General features: G+C 45.9%; 1 protein-coding gene across 1 annotated transcript in view; it reads right to left on the reverse strand.

Moving 5' to 3' along the window:
• Nucleotides 1-2015: 2015 nt before the first annotated feature.
• Nucleotides 2016-12540, reverse strand: part of LOC311111420 (neogenin-like) — a gene marked incomplete at its 5' end in the record, with an annotated part of 43833 nt that continues 33308 nt past the window's right edge. Inside the window, 6 exons of the mRNA XM_084154135.1 lie at nt 2016-4850; nt 5508-5638; nt 8836-9120; nt 10380-10553; nt 11562-11654; nt 11963-12201. Of these exons, the coding sequence (XP_084010261.1) occupies nt 4701-4850; nt 5508-5638; nt 8836-9120; nt 10380-10553; nt 11562-11654; nt 11963-12201 (1072 nt within the window). The 3' untranslated portion in view covers nt 2016-4700. The remainder of the gene's footprint in view (nt 4851-5507; nt 5639-8835; nt 9121-10379; nt 10554-11561; nt 11655-11962; nt 12202-12540) is intronic.

Here is a 12540-nt window from a genome sequence, read left to right on the forward strand (position 1 = left end):
AAATCCATTCTCTGTATTCTTTCTTCCATGTGTCTGTTGATATGCCCATCAGTGTACTGTTGTCTAAAGCATTTACCACATTTACGACAGCAATATATTTTTGTCAAGGTTCCCCTTGTTTTGGAAGATTGCCACAGTCATGACAACAAAATAGTTTCTCTTCAGTGAATTGACTGATGGCATTTTAGTGGCTGATAAACCATTTTCCACACGTAAAGCACAATATGCTTGTAAGACTTGAATTTCTGGTGTAGCATGAACCACATTCATTGCAGCAAAATGATTTCTCCCCTGTGTGAAATGTCATGCTTGACCAGGTGTCCGCTCTGACTATAAGGTCAAAGCCAGACTGATCCGTGGAGAAAGGACACCAAATTCAAACGGATTATTTTTGTTCCGTGTGGAGTGTGTGACGTAAAACGCCTGCTCTTTTCTAATTGGCTAAACGGATTGTTACGTATCCGTCGCCCCGTCAAAAGTTATACTCGGACATTTTTGTACGTGGAAATGGATGGAAATTGTATGGTTATGGACGCGTCATCTCTGCTGACCGTCAACGTATGACTTCCATTGAGAAACCATTGAAAATTACAGATTTGGATCCAGTTTGGCCTCGCCTCAATGATTTGCCACATTATTCGCATTGATGTGATTTCTCACCTGTGTAAGTCTTCACATGCTTAACAAGGTTTGACCTCTGACTGAAGGATTTGCAACATTGTTTACACCAATTTATTATATGATGAAGATTCAAATAGCTTGCGTTAGAAAAGCATTTGCTGCACACTGAACATCTGTATGGTTTCTTCCCTGTGTGAGTCCTGATGACTGACCAGGTTTGCCTTGCTGATGAAGGATTTGCCACATTCTACGCATTTGTGGCCAACCCTATTAATAGATTTAATAATTGATAGGTAAAATACAGTAACGATATGCTAGCCAAATCATTTGAGGTTATTATAGAGATCAAATTTAACTGTCCTCGATTTTCAGATGAGTTTCAAAGGAAGACAACTATTTAATTCTCATTCATTTGAGTAGAATGTCCTTTTAAAAAAAGTCACCAGAATTGACCTCACTCAATCAACAACAACATCCCCTGCCCCCCCTCCTTATATAGACGCAAGAGCTTTGTCCTTTCGCTCTCTCTTTACCTTGAGTATCTTCAGTCCTGACAGTCGTCCTTCACTCTCCTCCCCATTAACACTGAGCTTCACATAGATCTGGATTTACTGCAGATATTCACTGGTTAGTTCTGATACTGTTCTTCAGCCCCATAAACATGCACATCTTCTTACCTGCATGCATCTCAGGTATTTCCACTGGCTTGGCTAATTTAAAAGGCATTAGCCTTATCTTGTTGGCTTGACTAGTTTATTTGGATTTCTGTATTTGGTTTGGCTTGACAATGGCTGCAATGAAGCTGCTAAGCGTATTTTCAGATCTAGGACCAGGCTAAGGGAACACGTCTAGCGGCTCTTTGATCAAAGTGGCAATGTCAACGTCTCCTCAGGTCACCTCGTTCCATTGACAATCATACCACAGCCTATATATGGTTTACTCTCAGTATGTGAAAGTGTTGCCTGTGCCAACAGGTCAATGACTGGTTACCGGTATAAAGCAGAGCTACAGTGAGTAGTATAGAGAATAAGTACGGCATGATGTGTACATCAACCTGGTCTCAGAGCATTTTGTATTATTCTGTACGTACATCCTAGACGTTTGCCTTATAACGCCCATCCATCCACCCCGACCAACCACCCTACTTTCATTTTTGCCTTAGGTAACCATCGGTCTTATGTAACCATATCAAACATAACATATCATACTAATTTGAGTTTCCCGGATTTATATTTACTATGTTACGCCTAGTCTATGAGACCAGGCTGTGTACATAGGTTGGTTTGGATCAGAGCATTATCTGAAGGGCAGGCAGTAAGTAACCCATTAAAGTTTTAAGGAGAAATCGATTGACGCCCCCACACACAAGAAAATACGACATACATGACAAAACAGACAGGTAGAAACTTCAACTTTGTTAGTATTCATAATAGTTGTATACACAATGTATAAGAGCACCAATAAAAATAAAAAATAACGTTTTTTTTTGTCAAACATTTTGATTTCTTTTTTTAAAAAGCCACAGAATATTCTACAGAAAGCAAAGAGATCTCTGTACAGAAACAAGCAACATAATTCCTCATCAGCAGCACAGTAAAACCTGCCGCTCAATTTCTTATCTCAGAAGCAAATTAACATTAAAACAAGACCAGCTGCCTGCTGCTAACCTAGGACACTACGTTACATAAACATAGCTTTTATATTTAAAACACAAGATATGGAAGAAAAGTTTATTTTTTTCAGAAAATTGTGAAAAAGTGCAATACAGGCTTGACTGTCTACAACTTGATAGGTTATTCCCAACGTCCTGTCTTAATAGGTTATTCCCAACGTCCTGTCTTAATAGGTTATCCCCAACGTCCTGTCTTAATAGGTTATTCCCAACGTCCTGTCTTAATAGGTTATTCCCAACGTCCTGTCTTAATAGGTTATTCCCAACGTCCTGTCTTAATAGGTTATCCCCAACGTCCTGTCTTAATAGGTTATCCCCAACGTCCTGTCTTAATAGGTTATCCCCAACGTCCTGTCTTAATAGGTTATCCCCAACGTCCTGTCTTAATAGGTTATTCCCAACGTCCTGTCTTAATAGGTTATTCCCAACGTCCTGTCTTAATAGGTTATTCCCAACGTCCTGTCTTAATAGGTTATTCCCAACGTCCTGTCTTAATAGGTTATTCCCAACGTCCTGTCTTAATAGGTTATTCCCAACGTCCTGTCTTTCTTTCCCTCCGTTCCACTTTTTTGTTTTTGTTTTTACATGTTCCTTTTGTATCCATAAGTAAAATCTCTTACAGTTATTTTGACATTCATGACGATGTACATTATGAGAAACATGGTATTCACAAAAGTAGAGCATGTAACTAGGATTGCAATGACACATTTCTTTGGGTAAGAGGGCAGATGAAAAACTAGCTTCTTACATGAACATATTTTAATTTTTTTTCCTTTTTACATTGGAATTGTGTACAGAACAAGTTTATTTTTCTTCATACAAAACAAACTACATGTATAAAAAAAAAAGAAAAAAAAGAAATCTGAATCTGGGAGTCCCATTCAATAGGCCGACATCGTTGCAAGTAGCATTTAAAAAGAGCGATGATGCAGTGTTTCTTTCAGATACCTCAGATAACAGTAAACACATCCTTGATTGAAAAACCTGTTTTTCCACATGACAGAGAGAGAGAGAGAGATAGAGAGCAAAAAACAGACCTCTTCAACCAAATATTGGCTCTTGGAAACAAGGCATCCATTTCATAGCACTTTCATTTGATATATTGCCATTCCATTGAAACGACTGACTGGGTAGGATGTGTGATTGTGGGGTGAGGCACCCCGAGTCCAGCAGCCTCTGGAGGGTTCATGTCCCACAGATGGTTCTGAAGGGTCACCAGCTAACAAGCCCTACTACCTGGCACTCCAAGGCCAGCCTGGCCTGAGAGTGGTGACTGCGTGTCAGAGGGGTCACAGTGTAACTGGAGAACGTCAACAGAGGGCACAGTCATCTCGAATGTAAACGTACGGACATGTTTCGTAAGGCTTCTAGAAACGGAGCTCCCATAAACAAAAAAAGACGGAACATTTCAATGTACAAAGGGGCAACACAATGCCAGAGAATGCAAGAATCCATTCAAATGTAATTTAATAACACGCAAGGCATCTCCCCATAAGATATGAAAAGTGAGTGTTTGAGAGTCTATTTTGTCACTCTCCTCCCAAATAAAATAAAATGAAATGATGGGCTGGGGGAAAAGAATGAGGCCGTTTTTAAAAACATATGTACATATCTATACGGATATGTATATAAAAAAATAATACATGACATATTAGAAAATAATAAAATACTTGGCACAATATATAACACAGAGTAGGGAAAACAGACATCATTGGATCAAAATGATAGCTATAAAATGACCGCTTTTATGGAAATAGGGGGCTGTTGTCCAATGTTCACTTCACTGAAACAGGCCAATAGATATACAAAAATGCACAAATAAGTGACACTAATTAAACACTGTGTTTAGATTGTGCTCCATGAGCACCAACTTGAAATACCGCCATATTTGACTCTTCCTCTTGACTTGGAATCGCAATATGATGTCTGTCGGAGCGGTCTCCCCGGCAACCATAGGCGCGGTCTCCCCGGCAACCATAGGCGCGGTCTCCCCGGCAAACAAAGTATGAGAACAACCTTCTGATTCATTAAAGTTTTTTTGCTGCGAAAATTCACAATCTTCTGGTTGAAAGCGACCAATGTTCGATATCGTCTCTGAGAATGTTTCTTCATAAAAAGGTGAACTGTCTCGTTTTTTAAATGGCCATCTCCTTCCTGAGACTGAGCAAGGTAAGCCAAAAGTTTCAGTTTTGATTTTTTTTCTTTTTTCTTGAGGGGGTGTGTTGGATCCATGGATGGTATCCATGTTGTATCCGGGCATCGGGCTCCCAGTTTGCTGAGGGCTGGCTGTGTGTGTGTTCCTGCCTGTCTGTGTGTGTGTCACTACCTGGATTTGTTTGTGTGTGTGTGTGTTTGTGTTTCTGCCTGTATGTGTGTGTGAGCAGCGTGGTGAGTGGGCGCGTGGTTCTCAGGCTGTGGTTATGGCGTTCAGGTCCTTCATCAGGTCCTCTAGGTGGGCCATCTCCTCTGTCAACTCATCAGGCTCGTAGCTCTGAGGGAAAGGAACAGGGTTACTGCGGGGGGCAAGGGAGGAGCAGGAGGGGAGGGAGGCAAGGACCTGGGGAAGGGAAGGAGAGGGAAGGAAAGGGTCAGTTTGTTTTTGGAGGGGGTGGGAGTAATGAGGTTTACAAAAGATAGGGTAGGTGGGGTGGGTGGGTGTGAGGAATGGGTCAATGGGACTGCAGCATGAAGCGAAATCAAAGACAAATAAAGCAGCATCAACAGCCAACCATTATGTTAAGGCATTGAAAGGGGGCAAGACATCGATGCATGTGCAAAACCATTCCAATGGGTTTAGAGGAATTATTAGAAATTGGATGCAATAATATCAATGATCACAAGCGGCCAACGATAACACCATAAAACAGTGAGGGAGGCAGCAAGTTGCAAAGAATAACAGAGAGAAAGGAGACAGAAATGTGATTAAAATCAATGTCCATGTCATTTAGGATTGTGTCCAAATGTGTCCAAAAAGAAACATGACATGCTCTTGGAATGTATTCACTAGTTCAATGGGCTTGATTGATCTCTGACCAGGTTTTTACCCCAAAATGACATAGTAATTAATGTGTCCTTCCTGGTACGTATTTAAAGTATGTACAAACTACAATAACAACCAACATTACATGATATGCCAGCTGATTTAACGGTCATAACCAGACATTGGCATGTTGTAGCCTTTCTACACTAAGACCTGAGGGGGAGCAGTACTCACGTTGTCTACATCCTCCAGCATCTTGCTGGTCTCGGGCACGTCTGGGGCACTGGGCACAGTGACTGGCATGGGGGGGCGCATCCTGCCCAGTGTGCCGATGGAGGCTGTCTTTACTGAGTGGAGCTGGGGCCCTGACAGACAGACAGACACAGAGAGAGAGAGAGCGAGAGAGAGAGAGAGAGAGAGAGAGAGACAGAGAGACAGAGAGAGACAGAGACAGAGAGAGAGACAGAGACAGAGACAGAGAGACAGAAACAGAGAGACAGAGCGACAGAGAGAGAGACAGAGAGAGAGAGACAGAGACAGACAGAAAAAGACAGAGAGAGACAGAGACAGAGAGAGACAGAGACAGAGACAGAGACCGAGAGACAGAGACAGACAGACAGAGACAGAGAGAGACGCAGAAACAGACACAGAGACAGAGAGACAGACACAGAGACAGAGAGAGACAGACACAGAGACAGAGAGAGACAGACACAGAGACAGAGAGACAGACACAGAGACAGAGAGAGACAGACACAGAGACAGAGAGAGACAGACACAGAGACAGAGATACAGAGAGACAGACACAGAGACAGACACAGAGACAGAGAGAGAGACACAGAGACAGACACAGAGACAGAGAGACAGACACAGAGACAGAGAGAGACAGAGAGACAGACACAGAGACAGAGAGACAGAGAGACAGAGAGAGACAGTTAGAGGGAATCACTACTTATCATCTTCTATAATGTTCTCCTTTCTCTAGAAGCTCTACCAACAGAGGATCTTAATCTGCAGTTTGGGAGTGTAAAGCACATGTACAGGTAACTGCCCAAATAAAGGAAACACGTGAGTAAATGAGGGATACAAAGTACACAGTATATTGAAAGCAGGTGCTTCTACACAGGTGTGGTTCCTGAGTTAATTTAGCAATTAACTACCCATCATGCTTAGGGTCATGTCTAAAAACGTCCAGTTGGCCATTATTCTGGCTACCATGGATGGAAGAAGAGATGTCTTTGAAACAGGGGTCTCAAAGGAGCATAGGGTGTGTGTGTGTCTCAGTCACCAGATCTCAACCCAAACCAACACTTACGGGAGATTCTGGAGCGGTGCCTGACATAGCGTTTCCACCACCATCAACGAAACACCAAATTATTGAATTTCTGTTCTGGCTGCTCTTGGTGGCCCAACGCCTTATGCATGATGTGCATTGTGTGTGTGTGTGTGTGTGTGTGTGTGTGTGTGTGTGTGTGTGTGTGTGTGTGTGTGTGTGTGTGTGTGTGTGTGTGTGTGTGTGTGTGTGTGTGTGTGTACAGTACATTATGTGCATTGTGTATGTGTGTATGTGTGTACAGTACATGATGAGCATTGTGTGTTTGTGTGTGTGTGTATGTGTGTACAGTACATGATGTGCATTGTGTGTGTGTGTGTACAGTACATGATGTGCATTGTGTGTGTACAGTACATGATGTGCATGGTGTGTGTGTGTGTACAGTACATTATGTGCATTGTGTGTGTACAGTACATGATGTGCATTGTGTGTGTGTGTGTGTGTGTGTGTGTGTGTGTACAGTACATTATGTACATTGTGTGTGTGTACAGTACATGATGTACACTGCTCAAAAAAATAAAGGGAACACTTAAACAACACAATGTAACTCCAAGTCAATCACACTTCTGTGAAATCAAACTGTCCACTTAGGAAGCAACACTGATTGACAATACATTTCACATGCTGTTGTGCAAATGGAATAGACAACAGGTGGAAATTATAGGCAATTAGCAAGACACCCCCAATAAAGGAGTGGTTCTGCAGGTGGTGACCACAGACCACTTCTCAGTTCCTAAGCTTCCTGGCTGATGTTTTGGTCACTTTTGAATGCTGGCGGTGCTTTCACTCTAGTGGTAGCATGAGACTGAGTCTACAACCCACACAAGTGGCTCAGGTAGTGCAGCTCATCCAGGATGGCACATCAATGCGAGCTGTGGCAAGAAGGTTTGCTGTGTCTGTCAGCGTAGTGTCCAGAGCATGGAGGCGCTACCAGGAGACAGGCCAGTACATCAGGAGACGTGGAGGAGGCCGTAGGAGGGCAACAACCCAGAAGCAGGACTGCTACCTCCGCCTTTGTGCAAGGAGGAGCACTGCCAGAGCCCTGCAAAATGACCTCCAGCAGGCCACAAATGTGAATGTGTCTGCTCAAATGGTCAGAAACAGACTCCATGAGGGTGGTATGAGGGCCCAACGTCCACAGGTGGGGGTTGTGCTTACAGCCCAACACCGTGCAGGACGTTTGGCATTTGCCAGAGAACACCAAGATTGGCAAATTCGCCACTGGCGCCCTGTGCTCTTCACAGATGAAAGCAGGATCACACTGAGCACATGTGACAGACGTGACAGAGTCTGGAGACGCCGTGGAGAACGTTCTGCTGCCTGCAACATCCTCCAGCATGACTGGTTTGGCGGTGGGTCAGTCATGGTGTGGGGTGGCATTTCTTTTGGGGGCCGCACAGCCCTCCATGTGCTCACCAGAGGTAGCCTGACTGCCATTAGGTACCGAGATGAGATCCTCAGACCCCTTGTGAGACCATATGCTGGTGCGGTTGGCCCTGGGTTCCTCCTAATGCAAGACAGTGCTAGACCTCATGTGGCTGGAGTGTGTCAGCAGTTCCTGCAAGAGGAAGGCATTGATGCTATGGACTGGCCCGCCCGTTCCCCAGACCTGAATCCAATTGAGCACATCTGGGACATCATGTCTCGCTCCATCCACCAACGCCACGTTGCACCACAGACTGTCCAGGAGTTGGCGGATGCTTTAGTCCAGGTCTGGGAGGAGATCCCTCAGGAGACCATCCACCACCTCATCAGGAGCATGCCCAGGCGTTGTAGGGAGGTCATACAGGCACATGGAGGCCACACACACTACTGAGCCTCATTTTGTCTTGTTTTAAGGACATTACATCAAAGTTGGATCAGCCTGTAGTGTGGTTTTCCACTTTAATTTTGAGTGTGACTCTAAATCCAGACCTCCATGGGTTGATAAATTTGATTTCCATTGATAATTTTTGTGTGATTTTGTTGTCAGTACAACTATGTAAAGAAAAAAGTATTTAATAAGATTATTTCATTCATTCAGATCTAGGATGTGTTATTTTAGTGTTCCCTTAATTTTTTTGAGCAGTGTATATTGTGTGTGTGTGTGTACAGTACATGATGTGCATTGTGTGTGTGTGTGTGTGTGTACAGTACATGATGTGCATTGTGTGTGTGTGTGTACAGTACATGATGTGCATTGTGTGTGTGTGTGTGTGTGTGTGTGTGTGTGTGTGTGTGCGCGCTCCTCACCAGTCTGAGTAAGCAGTGGCGTGCTGGGCAGGGCAGGCGACTCGAAGTTGGCCGCGGGGCCGGCGGGCACGGCAAAGCTCTTGAGGGGGTGCGTGGGGCGCACATGGGCGGTGGGGGGCTGGCCGGCGCTGCAGTAGCTGCCGCTGGCGCTGGGCTCATCGTCGTTGGCCGTGGAGCCGTGGTAGCTGCCCTCGGGGTCCGGATGAGGGTGCTGGTGCTCTGCTGAGCAGGGGGGCTGGGCCTGGGGCGGGAGGGGCTCTGCGCTTGGGGTGTTCCTCACCGACTCTGCAGTCACAAAAAGGAGTGTGGGGGGGACAGGTCAGTGGATATTGTGTATGAAACAGTATGTGTATAGCCTGGGTTCTAGCGTTGTAGTGTCCATAAATAAGGCTTTTGAGAAAGAGATGTTAATATCAATGTTATGATGAAGCGTGATGGAGTTTAGTGAAAAATATGGAACACTGGTGTGTAATAAATGTGTTATCAAGGTTGTTTGATTCTGCAACCCTCAAAGGTGTCATGACTGGTTTCATGTATTATACATTACATGTTATTAGTTTTACCTTTATTTAACTAGGCAAGTCACACACTGAGTATGGGTGAGTGAGTAGTGGACGAGGCCACGAGAACAATGGAATGTGACAGCCCCACAGTGGACCCACAGATAAGATGTGACAGCCCCCACAGTGGACCCACTGATAAGAGGATGTGACAGCCCCCACAGTGGACCCACAGATAAGAGGATGTGACAGCCCCACAGTGGACCCACAGATAAGAGGATGTGACAGCCCCACAGTGGACCCACAGATAAGATGTGACAGCCCCCACAGTGGACCCACAGATAAGATGTGACAGCCCCCACAGTGGACCCACTGATAAGAGGATGTGACAGCCCCCACAGTGGACCCACAGATAAGAGGATGAGACCGCCCCACAGTGGACCCACAGATAAGAGGATGTGACAGCCCCACAGTGGACCCACAGATAAGAGGATGTGACAGCCCCACAGTGGACCCACAGATAAGAGGATGTGACAGCCCCACAGTGGACCCACAGATAAGAGGATGAGACCGCCCCACAGTGGACCCACAGATAAGAGGATGTGACAGCCCCACAGTGGACCCACAGATAAGAGGATGTGACAGCCCCACAGTGGACCCACAGATAAGAGGCTGTGACAGCCCCACAGTGGACCCACAGATAAGAGGATGAGACCGCCCCACAGTGGACCCACAGATAAGAGGATGAGACCGCCCCACAGTGGACCCACAGATAAGAGGATGTGACAGCTCCACAGTGGACCCACAGATAAGAGGATGAGACCGCCCCACAGTGGACCCACAGATAAGAGGATGTGACAGCCCCACAGTTGACCCACAGATAAGATGTGACAGCCCCACAGTGGACCCACAGATAAGAGGATGGACATGAAAGATAACGCTCCTGTGTTCTTCCTCAGAATCAGGACAGAAAGACAGACAGAGAACGACGAGCTGCCCGCATGTAACCCCTCCGCTGTCCTGCAGGTGGCAGTGGTCTCTCACCTGTGGAGTCCACCCTGTCTAGATGGGAGATGGGGGTGGCGCAGGTATGCGGGCGCAGGTGGGCACTGCCCTGGTGGTGATGGAGGTAGCTGCGTGTCGGGGATGCCAGGCTGCCCGTGTGATAATGGTGGTGATGGTTATCAAGGGAATGGATGGGATGAGCGCTAATCACGGCTGTGAATGAACACACACACACACACACAGAGACAACACAACATTTAACCAGCCGCGCTGACGAAGGGGTGTGGAAGCAGTGCTGTTCAAATACACACACATGCTTGCACTCGTGCAAGCACACACACCATGGAGAGGCCAGGTTCATAGTGACACCATGAAGCAGTACTATTTAACCATACACACATATACAACACCTCCACAGAGTGGGTCTGGTGTACTTTTGAATTGGCAGCGTAATTTGGTAGCCATGAATGAAATGAGATGAAGGCTAAAACATAGAAACAGATCCTATAGAATAACGTGTTGACTGTATTGACTGTAGTGCTCCCATTCTATTGACTGTAGTGCTCCCATTCTATTGACTGTAGTGCTCCCATTCTATTGACTGTAGTGCTCCCATTCTATTGACTGTAGTGCTCCCATTCTATTGACTGTAGTGCTCCCATTCTATTGACTGTAGTGCTCCCATTCTATTGACTGTAGTGCTCCCATTCTATTGACTGTAGTGCTCCCATTCTATTGACTGTAGTGCTCCCATTCTATTGACTGTAGTGCTCCCATTCTATTGACTGTAGTGCTCCCATTCTATTGACTGTAGTGCTCCCATTCTATTGACTGTAGTGCTCCCATTCTATTGACTGTAGTGCTCCCATTCTATTGACTGTAGTGCTCCCATTCTATTGACTGTAGTGCTCCCATTCTATTGACTGTAGTGCTCCCATTCTATTGACTGTAGTGCTCCCATTCTATTGACTGTAGTGCTCCCATTCTATTGACTGTAGTGCTCCCATTCTATTGACTGTAGTGCTCCCATTCTATTGACTGTAGTGCATCATCATGGGAGGAAGAAACCAGAAGATGATATTCCTTTGAGCTGCCCGGTACGATAGTCTGAGTGGTAAATAGTATTTCTATTGACCAGTGAGAGCACAGAACCCACACACATATTCATTCACACGGCGTGCGCGCACACACACACACACACACACACACACACACACTTACGCTGGGGGGGCTGCGTATCGAAGGGCATCATCATTTTAGGCCGCATCCCACGGCGCCCTGCCAGTGCAGACATGCTGTCTTCTGATTCGTGGCCTGCAAGTCAGAGTTTTGCCTTGATCACTATTGCTAGTGACTCTGAACGAAGAACGTTTGAAAATATATCTAATTGTGCTTGGATTGACAGGAAAAATCGAAGGGTTCGGTAATCTGGCTCCTGAGAGAAATCTGTGACTCAACAGTCGTGAGGCTGTGTTTGTGTTTAGAGGGAAGGATCACCACTAACCAATGTATGAAATGTTAAATGTATGAAAAGCAGGAAATGTTTAGCATGACAACGACAAAGACATTGCCTCTTCAAAACACAGACAAACCAATCCCCAAACTGACTACATCAATCTGACCTCGGTAGGAATTCCGTCTCTGCAGCAGGCTGTTGTCCAGGCTGGGGTCCACGGTGTTGATGTCCTGCGAGGTGCGGGGGATGGGGGTGTCAGTCATCACCGGGTTGGGCTCAGGGGACTTGTCAATGGGCTTGAGCTCCAGCCGCTCGTGGTGGATCCATAGGTCTGGAGGCTTCAGGTCCTTGGAGTTGCCCTTGTACTTGTGGGAGCTGTTGGACAACTTGGAGGCCGCCCGCTTCCTATGAGATAGAGAAGAGGGAAAGGGGGGGTGAGGTGTTGGTTATAAAGGGGGAGGGGGAGATGTTGGTTGAAAAGGGGGGGTGAGGTGTTGGTTGAAAAGGGGGTGGTGAGATGTTGGTTGAAAAGGGGGAGGGGGAGATGTTGATTGAAAAGGGGGGGTGAGGTGTTGGTTGAAAAGGGGGAGGGTGAGGTGTTGGTTGAAAAGGGGGAGGGGGAGATGTTGGTTGAAAAGGGGGGGTGAGATGTTGGTTGAAAAGGGGGGGTGAGATGTTGATTGAAAAGGGGGGGTGAGGTGTTGGTTGAAAAGGGGGGGGGGGGGTGAGGTGTTGGTTGAAAAG

Source organism: Coregonus lavaretus (assembly GCF_964263955.1).
Source record: "Coregonus lavaretus genome assembly, chromosome: 37".
Classification (NCBI taxonomy): Eukaryota; Metazoa; Chordata; class Actinopteri; order Salmoniformes; family Salmonidae; genus Coregonus; species Coregonus lavaretus.